This window comes from Beta vulgaris, chromosome 3, assembly GCF_026745355.1.
Source record: "Beta vulgaris subsp. vulgaris cultivar EL10 chromosome 3, EL10.2, whole genome shotgun sequence".
NCBI lineage: Eukaryota > Viridiplantae > Streptophyta > Magnoliopsida > Caryophyllales > Amaranthaceae > Beta > Beta vulgaris.
In genome coordinates, this window is record NC_079204.1 from 29,073,144 (window position 1) to 29,089,415 (window position 16,272).

The 16,272-nt window shown below is 40.2% G+C and overlaps 1 protein-coding gene across 1 annotated transcript; it reads right to left on the bottom strand.

The window, feature by feature from the left end:
• Positions 1-1,296: 1,296 nt before the first annotated feature.
• Positions 1,297-7,928, bottom strand: LOC104883419 (receptor-like protein 4). Its single transcript, XM_010667941.4, has 9 exons — positions 7,634-7,928; positions 6,966-7,521; positions 5,781-6,232; positions 4,816-4,951; positions 4,643-4,714; positions 4,495-4,566; positions 4,197-4,268; positions 1,850-1,921; positions 1,297-1,769 (listed from the first exon to the last, which is right to left on the bottom strand). Exons 1-9 carry the CDS (start codon positions 7,704-7,706, stop codon positions 1,721-1,723), a joined length of 1,554 nt encoding a protein of 517 aa, XP_010666243.2. The 5' UTR covers positions 7,707-7,928; the 3' UTR covers positions 1,297-1,720.
• Between the last annotated feature and the right edge of the window lie 8,344 nt (positions 7,929-16,272).

Sequence of the window (16,272 nt, forward strand, 5' to 3'; positions counted from 1 at the left end):
TAATACTACAAAGAATCAATTAATATCAGGAGGTCACCTTCCAGTTCTATACATTGAAGATTGATCTATCATATTGGACAAGTTCACGTATACTTGTATTAGCATCTGAGAGCATTAACTCTTTCTGATATTAACATCTAAGTCAACTGCAGCAGAGTTTCAGAGGTTTTTGGGTCACTTAGATCAAGCTTCTTAAAAATGTAAACAAGTCCAAAATCACAATTCTCAAATCTCATTTCTTTTTTTTAATATTTTAAAATAATATACCCATCCTGAAAATGTCCATGATTGACCTAGCAACAAAAGCAATAACATTGTTCCTAGCAAAGAATTTAGTAACTTGTTCCCTTTCATATAATACTAACAGATGTTTCATTAATGGGGAAGAACTAACAAGGTGGAGTGTGAACTGTAAAGTGTATTTTTCCTTAGAGAGACAAGGCAGAAGGAGGGTACACCAAAAGTGACTGAATACATATTCTGCTTGTTTTTCCTTACTACTCTCAGAATCCAACAGTCTATCTGCAACCCATCAGTCATACTTCAATATAAATATACTCTCTCCGTTTTTCTAAATATATGCAACACGCTATCCAATGCACTACTTTATTTGTCCTTAATATCTCTAATAATGTACAAATAAAAGTTATCCTCTCTAATAATGAGTATGTATCGAAACGAATTAAACAAGACTACACTAAACTACATTTTTTCTTATACATTTGTGAAAGAATATGGAATAAGGTTGGTAAAAGAATAGCGGTGTTGCATAGATTTAGAAATGGAGGAAATATTAAGTTAAGTACTTAAGTAGTTTTTCCAAGGAGTCTAAAGCGATTTTCCTTGTTTAAGGCAGGTTTGTCACGTTCTCCACTCATTTGTTACCTTCTTTCTCTCCTCTCCTTCACCCTCCGCTGCATCTCCATTCATTTCTTTTCTATTTCTCTTTAACGAACCAAACAAAGGACAATGAAATATACTCACAAAAACTGTAGATTACAAAATTCAGTTCGCAATGTTCTCCACCGAACAAATCACAGCATAAGTCTAGTCTGACGAATATGATCTGCACAAGGAAATAATTTAGCATATCGTGCTTCTCAGAAAGAAGATCTCAACCAAAGCTAGAGACAATAGCTTCATTTCTTATCATTTACTTCGGCATTGCAAAAACATCAAACAGTAGTGGTAATAAACAATTCTTTGCAATTAGGCAGCTGAAAGCAACGTAGCTAGATAATTCGACGAATATGGTCTGTTTGTTTCATTAGTAACAAACAGAAGAAACTTTGATACTTGCAACAAACAGGTGTTAGATTTACATGAATTATTCATCACAGGAAAATAGTGAAACAGAATAGCAAACAGATAAAAATAGTATACAAACAAAACAAGGTGTTCCCATTTCCATTTCTTTACCTTCCTCTCTATTGGAGGAAGGGGACCATATACAGCTAAACAAAGTCAGAAGCACCTCTCAGAAAAAAAATTTGTACAACAAAATGACAGCCGGACTCTCAGGCTGCGTAGAGGAGCTTGTTTAATTGTACTAAGTACTTGAAGCACAGAAGCTTTTACTCAGATTCAGACAATTAGCTCTGAAAACGTAACGAAGAGCAGAAGATACCAAGCAGTTTCCAGCTGGTGTTTGAAGTTGACAAAATAATCAATCAAATAATAATTTCACATCCTATTGACAGCCATGTAGGACCAGAAAGGATCATCTATTCTGTCCACCCGGCACTGCAAGACGATTACCGGGAGTGAACCTGAAAAGTGGAATGAACAAAGTTGAAGAACGAGTGCACCTCTAGTGATAAGGACACAAGGAAATTTAATTTAGACTTACGAAAAGCGAAGCCCAGGTTTTTGAAGAAGGCTTCTAGGAACTGTTCCACTTAGATTGTTGTTCTCTAGATGTCTGCAATATAGAAGAATTAAGTCATTATAACATTGGAGAGGGAGCATTATTAGGCTTAGCACTATAATTGATAGAGCCTTGTACAGAAATACAGGAATGCAATGACAACCAATCCATGTGCTTTGTGCTACCATATTTTTACAGAATCATAGCTTTCTCTTTGATTTAATTTAGTTAATGCGTAAAACTTCAATGAACATGAGGGAGGTCAATATATCCTAGATACCCCCTATACTTTTCTCTTAATACTTCTAGCACTCTAGTACCAACTCAGACTTTTGACCAATCTAAATATCCCATGTGGACAACTGGACATATGACTAACAAAGGTTAATAAAGAACGAATGTCTGAAAGTGAGGATAAAGAAGATCATACTAAAACCATTGCCAAAAGAGTGCAGATTACAATCCTTTCCACATTATAATGACAACATAGAAGTTTACAAAGATTTATCGACTGCCAAGGACAGTCTAAATCACTTTGTTTATACATATCAGCAGTGCATGATGTCAAGCAACGAAGTTAATAAGAAATAGCGGATAGCCAAATGCTAGCATCAAGCAGCATAATACGACAGACTTTGACTACTGTAAGCAGTATTGAAAAACTGGGACTGGGTGTCAACTAGTGAGCTTGGCAGGTCGAGAATAGAATGCCTCCACCTGTCAATCTTCCAGTCTGGGACATTCGCTCATGAGAAAGGGGTCCAGTCATGCTGAATTGCTTATGTATTAGTATAAATAGGTAAGCATCTATGCAACTTGTATCTCACTTAGGCTCAGTTTGGTAGGGCGTAGAACATTTTTAGTGTAAAATGATTTTCATGGAAAATAATTTACAATGGAAAACATAATTCCAAAATTAGTTTTCCGTTGTTTGGTTCCATGTAAAAAAAATAATGAAATGAAAGGGAAAATAAGGAGGTAGTGTACAAGAGATATAAGGAAAACAGTTTTGCCTTCATTTTGAAGGGAAAATGGTTTTCCATCATTGGGAGAGTAATTTAACCCCAAGAAAAATTGGTTTTACACTCATTTGTCAACCAAATAATGTAAAATTGAAAATAGAGGAAAACAGTTTTCCAGGAAAACGTTTTACGTCCTACCAAACGGAGTCTTAATGTGCATGAAATTCAACAGAATAATTCGTAACTTCAGTTAGCGCTGCTGTTATGCGTTACTTTTGTTGCGCTATATCAGTCCAACTGGCTTATTTGGTGGTTCAGATGCTGCCTAACAGTGGTAATTTCAATCAACTTAAAAATAAGTCCAGCTTCTGATTGCGCTAGTTCTAGATTTCTGTTAAACCAGAGAATTCCCATAACAAACATGCTCGATGAAGCAAAAGTTGAAGGATAACTAAGGTGGGAAGAGTCATCATGCCATAGATGCCCAAAATTCATTTGAGTTGCAGATTACGGGGTTTAAAGATTGTCTGGCACTAAGATAAATTGGAAAAGTTGTATTCAAAAAGATCCACCAACATTTTGTTAATAAAATAAACCGATATAGCATTAGCACAACGCCAAATCTAGCAAATGCCTTTACATACAGCCACTCAGAAAAATGATTTGATAATTCAATTAAAATGTATGCAAATGCTTGATTCAATGATACTAGTACTTTTGGGGGGTTTCACAAGTAACTAGGTATCCCATAAATTACCCAATCCATGATGTATAAGAGAATTTCTGGCACTTCGTTCTCTTCATCGAAATATCCCTATCCTGAACTTACTGGCGATTATTTGAAGTTACCTCAAATTGTCTTTAATTGTTAGTTGAACCTGGTACCCCTTATCTGATGTTATCTAACTTAATTGGCCCTTCTTTGAACTTAGTTATCTTGAAACTTATTTTTTCAAGGTGAAAAGAATAAGACCTACTTAGGATAGAGCATAGACTTGGTAGTGAGGCATGATGTGGGAATTCTCGCAAGGATGTCTATTAAACAAAATATGTCTCTGCTCATATTGTGTATAGATGGGAGTACACATTCACGTGTTTTTCAAATTAGAAAAAAAAAAAGAAACCAATAATCCTAAATCAAAATATTTGAAACATGTCATAAAGCATTAGATAGTTGAGCTATTATCTTGATCCATGTCATATATATACTCTCTTTTTGCACAGTATCTGTAGATGCTCTCCCTGATAGCATACACCGAACCACTAGCTCTTTCTTTCAGAAGTCATCAATTAATTCACAAATAATACAAAGGATGTTTAAAGTTAGCACGTTGCCAGGAACATAAGTCAAATGAGATAGGACTTACAGTTCACGCAAACTTCTGATCTCCCCAAGTGATGGAGGAATGGTTCCATTGAAGTGATTATTTTCCAATCCCCTAATATAGATGCAACATCATATAAGAGACAAGAATCACCATGGAACTAGATATTGGAACAATAGATGAAAACTAAAATCACAACAATGAAAGGAAACTGATGCTCATCTCACGTCTGAAGCATCAAGCTATGAAAACAGACGTGCACGAGTGCATAAACATGTCAAGAATCATAGCTGCACACAAGCCCACCCAATTATCCATGCTTAAAGGAAAAAGGGCTTACAGTATTTCCAGATGATTCAATCTGCTAAGAGTAGAAGGTATGAGTCCAGACAAGCTATTATTTCGAAGCACACTGTCAAAAAATGAAACAAAATAGTAAGTATCATTCCAGCATAAATTAGTGTAATATCTATGAGATCAGTACATACATTGTGTTCAAAGCAGTCAAATTTGCTATGTCAGGCGACAAGGATCCTGAGAGGCCCATATTCGTCAGGTTTCTGGTCACAAAAGGAAAAAGTAAGTGCTGATAAGAATAAGTAGACAGTAGTCAATTAAAAGCAGGAGTATTATAATCCTGAATAGTCGAATGAGAACTCACATAGAGATTATGCGAACCCGTGTACCATTAGAGCATGTAATCCCAGTCCAGGAGTACCCAGCAGGAAAACAAGGATCACCACTCCAATCTTCTGGAGGATTCAGGAAACTGCGCTTGATGCGTTCCAACACAATCACTGAGGCAAGAAACAAAAGAATCATCGGAATTGATTAAGTAACAAGCCTCATCAAGCACTTCTCTATACAAAAAAAAAATCTAGATAAATAAAGAAATCCATATTCAGGTCACATCCTCCTTAACTTTGGTTAAAATATGGTACACACCTTATCCAAGGCAAGGTGTTCCAAGTAGTATTATCTAGAACACAGCATGATCCGGTATGTGGAATCAGCATAGCAATAAGGTTCACGGCTTAGTTTCTATCGTAAGCATGTTATAGAGGGAAAATACGTGGTAGACCTTAAGATTGTGGTACATGCTAGATTTCTATCTGGAATGGCTAATCAAGCAGTTTGCATTGTTTATTTCGTTCGCATTTTAATACAGAAAGAAGCTCCTTCTTGATAATACCTCTTCCCCTCGTTGATAATGTGATCTAGCTTGATGCTAAGATTACTGTGACTATAAGTAGATTTTTTGATTGCTTGTGTGCTATATATTGATCAAGTTCTTTGGCCCCTATATAGGCATATTGTTTTCTGCTACTTCTACTAACATTAAGTAGTTACGGGAAAGGCTACGCATATCTCCACCTCCAACACCCTGTTGCAGGGAGGATTTTGCTGGGCGGGTTTCTTTTCGAGTCTCCAGCTACAGTTGTTTGCTCAAACATTTGAAAAGCTTATCCCTGGCTTAAGTGTAAAAGTTCAGCACAGCTAGTTCCACAAGATGATTCTTATAGGAAGGGGATCAGAAGCAAATTAGGCAACAGCTTGTCCTCAAAATAGAATCTAAAATGAGAAGAATAATAAAGCATAAGAGCACGTAAGATTTAAGAGATGTACCATCACGCACGAGAGTTCTTTTTCCAAGTGCTAAAACATTAAAAATCTCCCCACCATTTATTAGAGTACTAGAATTTGATCCAGCTGTTGGGGTGAATCTTATTCTTGTTAGACCAGATAGGGGCCATTGGGTTGCAAACGCAGCCACACCAGATGAAGTTACATTCATGTCACGAATATATGGCACGTGATTGATGCTAATGTCAAATGTCTGCCCCGATGATGATACTTGGTCATCAGCAAAATATAAAGCAATATAGTATGTTGAGTTTGGAAGAGGTCCAGCAGGCCACTGAAGCTCCATTGGTCCAGCATTGACTATTAAGTGTGTCTCAAAGATCTCAACGGGTGGAAGATTCCAGAACCCAGAGATGGATACATTTGGAACTTGTGTAGCAGCTTGGTGAGGTCCAAAAGGCTCCCAAAAGCGATCAAATCGATCATTTGGCGACCTAACATTCCAAAAGTATCAAAAATTAGTCAGCTGTAACAGAATATGAGCTTTGAGTCACAGCTAAATAAAGAGTATGTTGTAAGCTTGTATCTTATAATCACCATTGCGCTCAAAAGTTTGGTCTCAGTTCTAGCACATTAAACATACTTTTGCAATATACCCAACTAAAAGACCAGGAATGTGAATATTGGTACAGTCAGCATGTAAATGTAAATATATTTAGGAGATCCACAATGGACTTAATTTATTTGGAGTTTGCACAAGAGATGTAAACCTTACATTTTAGCACTCACTTTAGTAAAATTAGCCTTCTGTTGGAGGATTCCTGTTCTCCAATCAACGTTTTCAAAATATTTCTTATAGATGGGCATAAACATAAACCAAAAATGACAGGAATGTAGATTGCATTTAGTAAAGGCGAACACAACCACTAATGTTAAGGATACTCTATTACAAATTAGTAACCTTCTTTTAAACAATATACTCCAAAACCTTAAATTTCATTCTTCAGATTAGTCTCATCAACGAAAGATTCTTTTCTCTTATAACAAACTAAAGGAAAAAGGGCTAAGTTTTCAATCTGACCATCAAATTCAACTCATACTTAACATAATATCAAAAATCAATAACCAATAAATTGCATAAATCAACAGCCTAACAACAAGCAAGATTGAAGATTCAGACAGTAACTCAACAAAAGCATAAGTAAAATCGACGAAAACGTCACTCACCGGATAGTTGATCCAGTATGTCCAAAATTATTCCTAGAAATCAAGCTGAGAGCAAACTTGCCAAAATCAGTAGAATTATAAACCGAATCCCCCAACATAAGCATCTCAATAGCAGAAATAAAAGGGTCAGAATCAGTAAGCTGATTGACACCAAGACAAATACTTATAGTCTTCCCCACAGCTTGAAAAACACCCTCATAATAAGTTGACATATTATGAGCATAATCCTCTGTTGTATTCACCAAACCCCATAAAGTCCCATCAACAATCTGATCAAATACAGGCGGTTTCCGATGTTCAAACCCATTAACCCCGCCATAGAAATAAGTGGTTCTAACCAGGTATCTTGCAGAGATAATCACAGGTCCAATTTGGTAGCAGAATTTCCTGTGTGTATTTCTCTGTTGTGGAAATGATCGAACAGTTGACAGAATTGGCAAAACCCTTGAAGACGGTACTGTTCTGTTTGTTCCTACAGATACGAAGCTCGAATCGGGTTGCCATTGGTGGCCGTTGAATTCAATCTGCGATGAAGCCCCGCAGTTTATGTAAAAACCTGCAGGAAAATATAATAAACCTTGTCAAATTAGTCATATAACTATTATTTTGTCCTACCAAACACACAGTAAAGGAATGACAGTAAGGAAGAGGGAGAAATGGAGTATTACTTCGAGGGATTTGAGAGAGTGTAGAAGGGAGGAAAGAGAGGAGAGAGAAAAAGAGGAAGAAGAGAGAAGACATGGTACGGTGTTGATGTTGTTGCAGAGGAGGAGAGAAAAGTGGTGGGTTTTTGGAGAGAGAGAGAAAAGAAAATGGGAGGAATGAGTCATTGGAGAGGTTGGGAGATGGTCGTGCAAGAAAGGAATCGAAAGTGAAAGTTGGTTGAGGGAGAGGAATTGTTTAGGAGAGAGAATGGAGGCAGAAATTGACTGGGTTAAACGCGGGAAAGAGATATGAATGAATAAACCAGGTCAGAGTCATGGAAGGGTAAAGATACGGCAGTTAAAAAAAAGGAGGTAGGGGAGTCAAACATCAAAATGAAGTTGTTGTTGTCGTATGTGAAAGGTGTAAACTTCCAAAAATGGAGCTGTTTCAGCGGTAACAACAATATTTCTGATGTGTAACGTTGGGCGCCAACTTGGCATTGATGACATCTATGTATCCAATTTTCATGCCTGCAATTTTTGTTTCTGTTTCTTAAATGTGATGCGCATTAGTCATTGCTATTTCATTTAGAGTTGTGGAAAGGTGACTTGACTTGAAATTAAATAGTTTATCTTATTTATTTTAGAAGATTGTTTGTCTAAATCTGACTCAATATGGTTTGATGTCAACCTAACACTCAAATTACTTATTTTATAATTTTTTCGAACTTTTCACCAGTTATTTCTAAATTTTGCAAAAATCATGTGTATCGTTGCATTTTTAATATGCACAAGATGTTAGATATATCTATTTTATATAGAGTTTTTACCCCCGTTCCTCTTTCTTAAATGGAAAGCGAATAGTAAAAGAAGTAGAAAAATGATTACAGTGCACTCTTTCTACAAATTCAAATGGAGTGATTTCAATTAGGTTAGATTCTATACTTCAAGAGTTTTCCAACGAGTGGTTACCTACGTAATTCCGACAAATAACGAAGAAGTTATGGTGTTTTAAAGATAAAGATTTGTGTAGGCTGATGACCGTCCGAGCGCCTTCACTTGGCCAAATTTCAACGTTTGGAGAAGACTTGGAAGAAAACAAAATTTTAGTTGCGCGTCTGACTGGGCGGGGCGCTATTTCACTTCTATGGAAAATGACATGACAACTGACCGATTTGGCGGAATCCGCCCCGGTAACCCTACCGGGGTGATTTTTACTCGTTTTGAAACGCGTGTTGCGCACTTTATTATTTTATATAAATACTTATCCTTTTAGAGTAGAAATGGAACATCTTCTTATTATTATTCCACTTATCCTTTTAGATTAGAAATAGAGTAATTGTTTTCCATATTCCTTCTTTAATTGGTATTATTTTTCATCCCTTCCGGTTCTCTTTTCAATTCTTCTTTATTATTCCATCATGTTGCTTACTTATTTAATTGTTATTATTTTCCAATTATGCGTTAGTAGTTTATTTTATAGGGATTTGGAGATCCATGTATGTATATGAAGGATTGATTGACTGATTGTTTAATTTATTAATTTGTTTGATTCTTGTTATTGAGTCATTTAAGTTAATCTACAAGTTTGGCCAATTGTGTCGATTATTATTGTTGCAATACAAAGTTATAGACCGAGAGATAGGATCTTGTATAGGCTCTCAATAGTAGGCTTAGCGATTTATGACCATGCGAGAGCGGCTTAGAGAGCTTCGAGTTAGGTAATGTTCGAGAGAAATTACATGTGCCCTAGTTAGATTATTTCTTTGAGTTCTTCAATCATTCTTGATATCTAGAATTGCATACATGGTGAACCGTTTCCTAGTCTTCCCCTTATTTGATATTTGTGATTTAATTATTTGCTTAGTTCAGTAAACCAATCATTTTCATCTGATTTAGTTAGTATAATATTAGAGAGCGAGTTCAGATATAATAGTATAGCTATCTCCTTGTGAATTAGATCATGACTTCCTGACTACTAGTTATTGGACCTTATGCTATTTTTTATTAGGTAATACAACTTTAGCCTGTCAAATTTTGGAGCCATTGCCGGGGGGACGGTTTATTTTTATTTTATCTGAATTATATAGTACTACACTAACCTATTCTGAAGAACGCCTGTTCTTCGGAGCATCTTGTTGTAGCCTAAAAATCAATGGCTACCCTCATGGCACGTGGCGCTATCTCAATCCTACATGTGGCATTCGTTTAGGCCAAGGAAAGTACAAAGGCCTGCAGATTTTGTGGGCTAAAGTACACCTTTCTGAGGAAAAGGTGTACTGAAAAGCTCCCTTATGGCCCTAAACTTGTACTTAGGCCCACTGAAGTAAAGCCTGATTCAGCTAAAAGGTAAAAGGTACTAACCAATCAGCGTTTGCCACGTGTCTTGATATTATTGCTTAGCCAATCAGATGCTCCCAAATTAGGGTGACATCAAGGTACAGCAGTCATTTCAAACAGTATAAATAGTCCTTGATTTCAGGGTGAAAGGTACGTTTTTCAGAGCATAGTACTGTTATTCTGCCATAAATTCTTCTCTCTCTCTCTACTTTCTCTCTCTAAAAGTTCCTTCACATCCCTGTTATCTGACTTAAGCATCGGAGGGGGAAATACCACCCAAACCTCCAGGGTGGGTCCCTTTTTTGCAGGTTGCTGGTCAGAAGTTTGCATCGGGATTTGAGCCAATCATTGTTGCACAAGTCTCCAGTTTTAGAACCTATCATTGAGAGTTGTGATATTTAATTACTAGTTTTACGCTACGTAACATTTGACGCCGTCTGTGGGGAGACGCAAGAATGACGGACTGTCACTCATCGAATGTCGCAAGGAACAGAAGTTTTAGAGTTCAGGTGGAAGACACTGTGGATGACGAGAGGCCACCCCGTGGACGGGACCACGGCCATGCTGCCGTCCATCTGGAGGATAGGACTGTGACTCCAGTCATTCAGGAAAACCTTGACCGTCCAGTGACAGCTGTTCACTTGGAGAATGTGCTGAATGATTTCCAGGCCAGAATGGCCGCTGTCATGGAAGAGCAGATTAAGAGCAATATGTTGTTCTTTCAGCTAAGTCCAGGAGGAGAGGCAGCAGCGCCACTCAAAGGGAGATCCCAAGAGGGTCGTCCAGGGACTAGTCGGCCACCTCGGCCAGAGTTGACTAGGCCGCTTTCCAAGGGAAAGCAGCCAGCTGTTAGTGACTCCAGGAGGAAGATGGACTGGAGGTTGGTAGTCCGTCCAGGAGACAATATTCCTCCTACTGGCCACAAGATGGAGACTGATGCTAGGGAGTATCTGGAAGCCAAGAGGGCGGCAGCTCAGCAGCGTTCAGCCTCTGGTTCCACTCCTTATATGAAGGATCCGTCCTTAAGACTCCCATCCAGAACAGTGGCGCGAAGCCATGGACCATCAGCTTTTCAGCCAAGAAGAGAAAACAGTTCCGCAGCCAATGGTGTATAGGCGTCAGGCCTTAGCTAACACCTCTTCTAATCCGGTACTAAAGGAGTATCACCGGGAGCACATACCCATTGAGGGTCAGGTTGGGGCACTCCAGATCAATTGGCCAACTCCTTTCTCGGTCAGAATTATGGAGTCCCCTCCTTTCCCAAAGGTTAAGCTCCCAACCATTGAACCTTTTGATGGAACAACAGATCCAGACGATCACCTATCAGCCTATAAGCATCAGATGTATGTCCAAGGGGTGGACGATGCTACTTGGTGTAAGAATTTCCCAGCTACGTTGAAGGGAGTAGCACAGAAATGGTTTAACAATTTGCCGCCTAACTCAGTGAACAATTTCACTGAGCTCAGTATCCTGTTCACTAGTCACTTTGTGGCTAACCTCAAGAACAAAAAACAAGCATGCACTTGGGAAAGGTGATTCAGGTCCTAAAGAGGCCTTGAGAGGTTATGTGAAGAGATTCAACTAGAGGCATTGCAGATCCAAGATCTGAATGCAGGAGTGGCGTTTGACGCCTTCATCAGAGGTTTAAGACCAGGAAGCTTTAAGTTTGATTTGGTCAAGAAGAAAATCACCACTTTGACGGAATCTTTGAAGGAAGCTGAAGCATTCATTCATGCCACGGAGGTTTGTGCTGAGGCAAAGCAGCCAGAGGTGAAGAAGGTAGAAAGTGTTCAGCCAAAAAAGAATCCGCCCAAGAAAGCTGAAACTTGGGCAATGACTTCTTTGACCACCTCGTCCAAGAGAAGTAGGCGGTCTGAGCCGGCGGCCTCAGTTGAACCATAGAGTTCAACAAAGATCAATATTCCATTCTATGGAAATAAAAGATCAGCATGAGCTAAAGGCGCCGGCCGAAATGAAGACGCCTCTATCGTAATAGAGACAAAAGCAAGTATTGTCATTTCACAAGGATTGTGGACATGAAACCAATGAATGCAAACATTTGAAGAGAGCATTAGAAGATTGGCTCGAAAAGGTAAGATGAACAATTACCTACCTTCGCCAGGAAGGAATTTCCAGAAAAGAGATAACCGTCAAGGAAGAAAGATGGACGGGATAGCACGGATGATGATGTAGTAATGGTCATCTCAGGAGGATTTGCGGCCGGGGTCCAACAAATCCGGCCACAAAAACTATTTAAGGGAACTCAGTCAGGTTATGCTCACTAACCAGGCCGAGTCTGATCCTTTCCCAAAATAGTGGTCAGCGAGCTGGACCGAGGGAAGATAAGGACGCCGCATGATGACCCCCTAGTTGTGGAAATGAAGATTGCCAACCTCAGGGTTAGGCGAATTCTGATTGATACCGGAAGCTCTACTGATATAATCAGTGCTGATTGTTTGTCTCGGCTGAAGTTTGATAAAAATGACTTGGTTCCTGTAAATCATCCTATAATTGGTTTTGGCGGAGGGATCATCCATCCCATGGGGACCGTCACTCTACCCGTCAGGGTGGGAGAGAAAGATGCTGCAAGGACGCTCTTTTGTGAAATTTTTGGTAGTACGAGACTTGACGCTTATAATGTCATTCTCGGATGACCTACCTTAAATCACATCAAGGCTGTTATTGTGACCCACTTAATGCTAATGAATTTTGAGTGTGATAGGGGGAATATTGGATCTCTCTATGGAGATCAGCAAGCTGCTAGCGAATGCTACCTCACCATTCTTAAACCATCATCATGGAAAGAGAAGGCAGAGCGTCCAAAGGTCCGGGAGGATGATTCGGCCGAGAAGGTAAAGGTCAGATTGTTGAGCTAAAGCAAGAAGTTGAGAAGGTTCAAGAGCTACCTCTCCCTGAGAGCAAGCCATCCATGCTCTTGCCCAGCAAGAAAAGAAAGTGCTTGGCTATTAAAGAAGAGAAGCATTCATCTGAGGAGTATGGCTATAATGAGTCTGGGACTAGAACGTCCGGAGCCGGTAGAAAGTCCGGTGAAATTTGTTTAAGCCAGATCGTCCAGAGAGAACATTGAAAATTGGGTCCGTCCTGAATTCTGAGATCAAGGACGCTTTGATCAAGCTGTTAAGAGAATTTGAAGATGTTTTGCCTATACCGTGAGGAAATGGGGGATAGATCCTGAGGTGGCGGTGCATAGGCTAAACATTGAGCCGGGGCAGAAGCCTATTCGGCAGAAGAAGAGGCACTTAGGGCCGGCCAGAAATAAGGCCGTTGATGAAGAGGTTCAAAAGCTACTCAAATCTAAGTTCATCCGTGAAACTTATATCCAGATTGGGTAGCAAATGTTGTGATGGTTCCGAAGCCGAATGGCACATGGAGGATGTGCGTTGATTACACGGATTTAAACAAGGCTTGTCCTAAGGACAGCTTTCCTTGCCCAAGATCGATCGTCTGGTAGATTCTACAGCAGGTCATGCATTGCTGAGTTTCATGGACGCTTACTCAGGCTTCCACCAGATTCCCATGTGGCCGGACGACCAAAATAAAACCTCCTTCATTACAGAGAAAGGACTGTATGGATGGCTCGGATGCCCTTCGGCCTGAGAAATGCGCCGGCCACTTTCAAAGGCTTATCAACACGGTGTTTCAGCCACAACTGGGAGAAATATGGAAGCTTATATCGACGATATGATCGTCAAAAGTAAAGAAGAAAAGGATCATCTGGACGATTTGAGGGAAACCTTCCTCACTTAGAGGAATTACAAGTTAAAGCTTAATCCGCATAAATGCGTATTCGGCGTAGTAGCTGGAAATTTCTGGGGTTCTTGGTTGATCAGAGAGGGATTGAGGCAATCCCGACAAAATTCAGTATCATGAATATGACTTCGCCGTCCAAAGTCAAAGAAGTTCAGCGTCTGACGGGCTGTTTGGCTGCTCTTGGACGGTTTCTTTCGAAATCAGGGGACAAATGTCACCATTTCTTTGCAACTATTAAAAAGAATGCCAAGTTTGAATGGACGGAAGAGGCTGAGGTGGCGCTTCACAAGTTAAAAATCATCTTCGGCAGCTGCCTAGATTGATCAGTCCGGCCGAGGGAGAAAAATTGTACGTTTACCTGGCCGTGTCTCCATTCGCGGTAAGTGTTGTTCTCTTGGCTGAGAGAGACTCAGTGCAAATACCCGTCTATTTTGTGAGCATGTATTGAAAGACGGAGAGAGCAGGTATTCGCCATTGAGAAGTTCGGCTGGCTCTGTTGATGGCCAGCCGGAAGTTAAGACCTTACTTCTTAGCCCATAGCATTCTTGTTTATACAATCAGCCACTAAGGCAAGTGTTGCATAAAATGGATGCACCTGGCGGATGTTGAAATGGGCCGTTGAGCTCAATATGTTTGACTTAACATTCGAGCCTCGAAAGGCAATCAAAGGGCAAGCTTTAGTGATTTCATTGTAGAGCTTACCCGGCCTCAGTAGAAACGTCCAAGACCCAGCAGAGGGAAAGCGTCATTGGACCCTAATGGTGGACGGATCCTCAACTCGTAACGGATGTGGGGCAGGATCATCTTTCAATCACCAGAAAGGGGATAAGTTTGAGTATGCAATGAAGTTCAAATTCCAGGTTCAAAATGAGGCAGAGTATGAAGCTCTCTTAGCCGGCATAAAAATGTGCAAAGCGGTGGACCTTGGAGATTGAGGCTAAAACTGACTCTCTGTGGTGTCAGTCAAGTGAACGGAGACTTTGAGTGTAAAGAAGCGTCCATGAGTAAATATATGAACTTGGTCAAAGAGGAGATCAAGTCTTTGAAGAGGTTCGTCCTAGATCAAGTGCCTAGATCTGAAAATCATCAGGCTGATGCTCTTTCTAAGCTGGCCAGTTCGGCTGAAGGAGATGTCCCTAGAACAGTCTTCTGGGAGGTCAAGGCGGCCAAGAGTATTGAGGCCGAGGAAGTCTGATTCTCAGCGAGAAATGAGTGGATGAGCCCCATCATTGAATTCAAGAAGACTGGTCGGTTACCTCTTGATCCTGTAGAAGCTAAGTATGTGAAAGCTAGGGACAAGTGGTTTGAGTTGTGGAATGAGACTCTATACAAAAAATCCTACAACCGACCTCCTTAAGTGCATACAGAAAGGAGGGATTGGACGTTTTAAAGGATTGCATGAGGAGCTTGTGCTTCCCACATTGGAGGAAGAGCGTTAGGAGAAAAGGCTCTCGGACTGGCTACTTTTGGCCGACCTTGAAAGAGGACGCCTTGCTCTATGCCAAGAAATGTGATAGTTTCCAGAAGCATGGTAACATCTATTAGAAGCCGTCCAACTACTTAACTCCAATCCTCTTCCCTCTTCCCTTTGCCAAATGGGGAATGGATATCCTTGGCCCTTTTCCTATTGCTGCCGGCCAGAAAAAGTTGTAATAGTAGCTGTTGATTACTTTACAAAGTGGGTTGAAGCGAAGCATTAAGAGGCATTACCACCAATGACGTCAAAGGGTTCATCTGGAAGAACCTCATTACAAGGTTTGGTATGCCCCATCGATCGTCTTTGACAATGGGCCGCAGTTCGAAACACCCAAGCTTCGTCAATGGTTGGCCGATCAAGGAATCAAAGCTCACTTTGCTGCAGTGGCTCATCCACAGGCTAATGGGCAAGTTGAGGCTTTTAACAAGATTCTGTCGGCCAGGATAAAAAGAAGTTAGATAATGCAAAGGGGCTATGGGTGAAGAATTGCAGCTGGTCTTATGGTCAATAAGGACAACGGCCAAGAACTCTCACAGGAGAAACTCCTTCATGTGGTCTATTGGCTCTGAGGCCGTCCTTCCTATTGAGTTTGAAGAACCCACCTTAAGGGTGATGATGTACTTAGAAGATGCTAACTGGGCAGCTCTTCGGACGGCTTTGGACTTAGTTCCCGAAGTCAGGGGCAATGCATTGCTGAGAATGCAGCTATACAAGTTGAGAATGGCAAGGGAGTTCAACAAAAGAGTTGCAAGGCGTCCATTGAAGCTTGGAGACCTCGTCTTGAGGAAAATGGAAGCGGTCGGCCGAGCCAAAGAGCTAGGAAAGCTCACCCCTAACTTGGAAGGACCCTACAAGATAATCGAAGTAGTTCAGAATGGCACCTTTCGTCTGGAAGGCATGGACGGACGTTCCATTCCTAGGACGTGGAATTCTGATACTTTGAAGAAATACTTTGTTTAGGGCATCTTGACAAATTGTAATATTCTCTTAATGCATTACAATGAAAAAAGTAGAATGTATACATGTACCTTGACTATCTGTCACGCAAAATTCATATAATACAGCTCTACTTCTC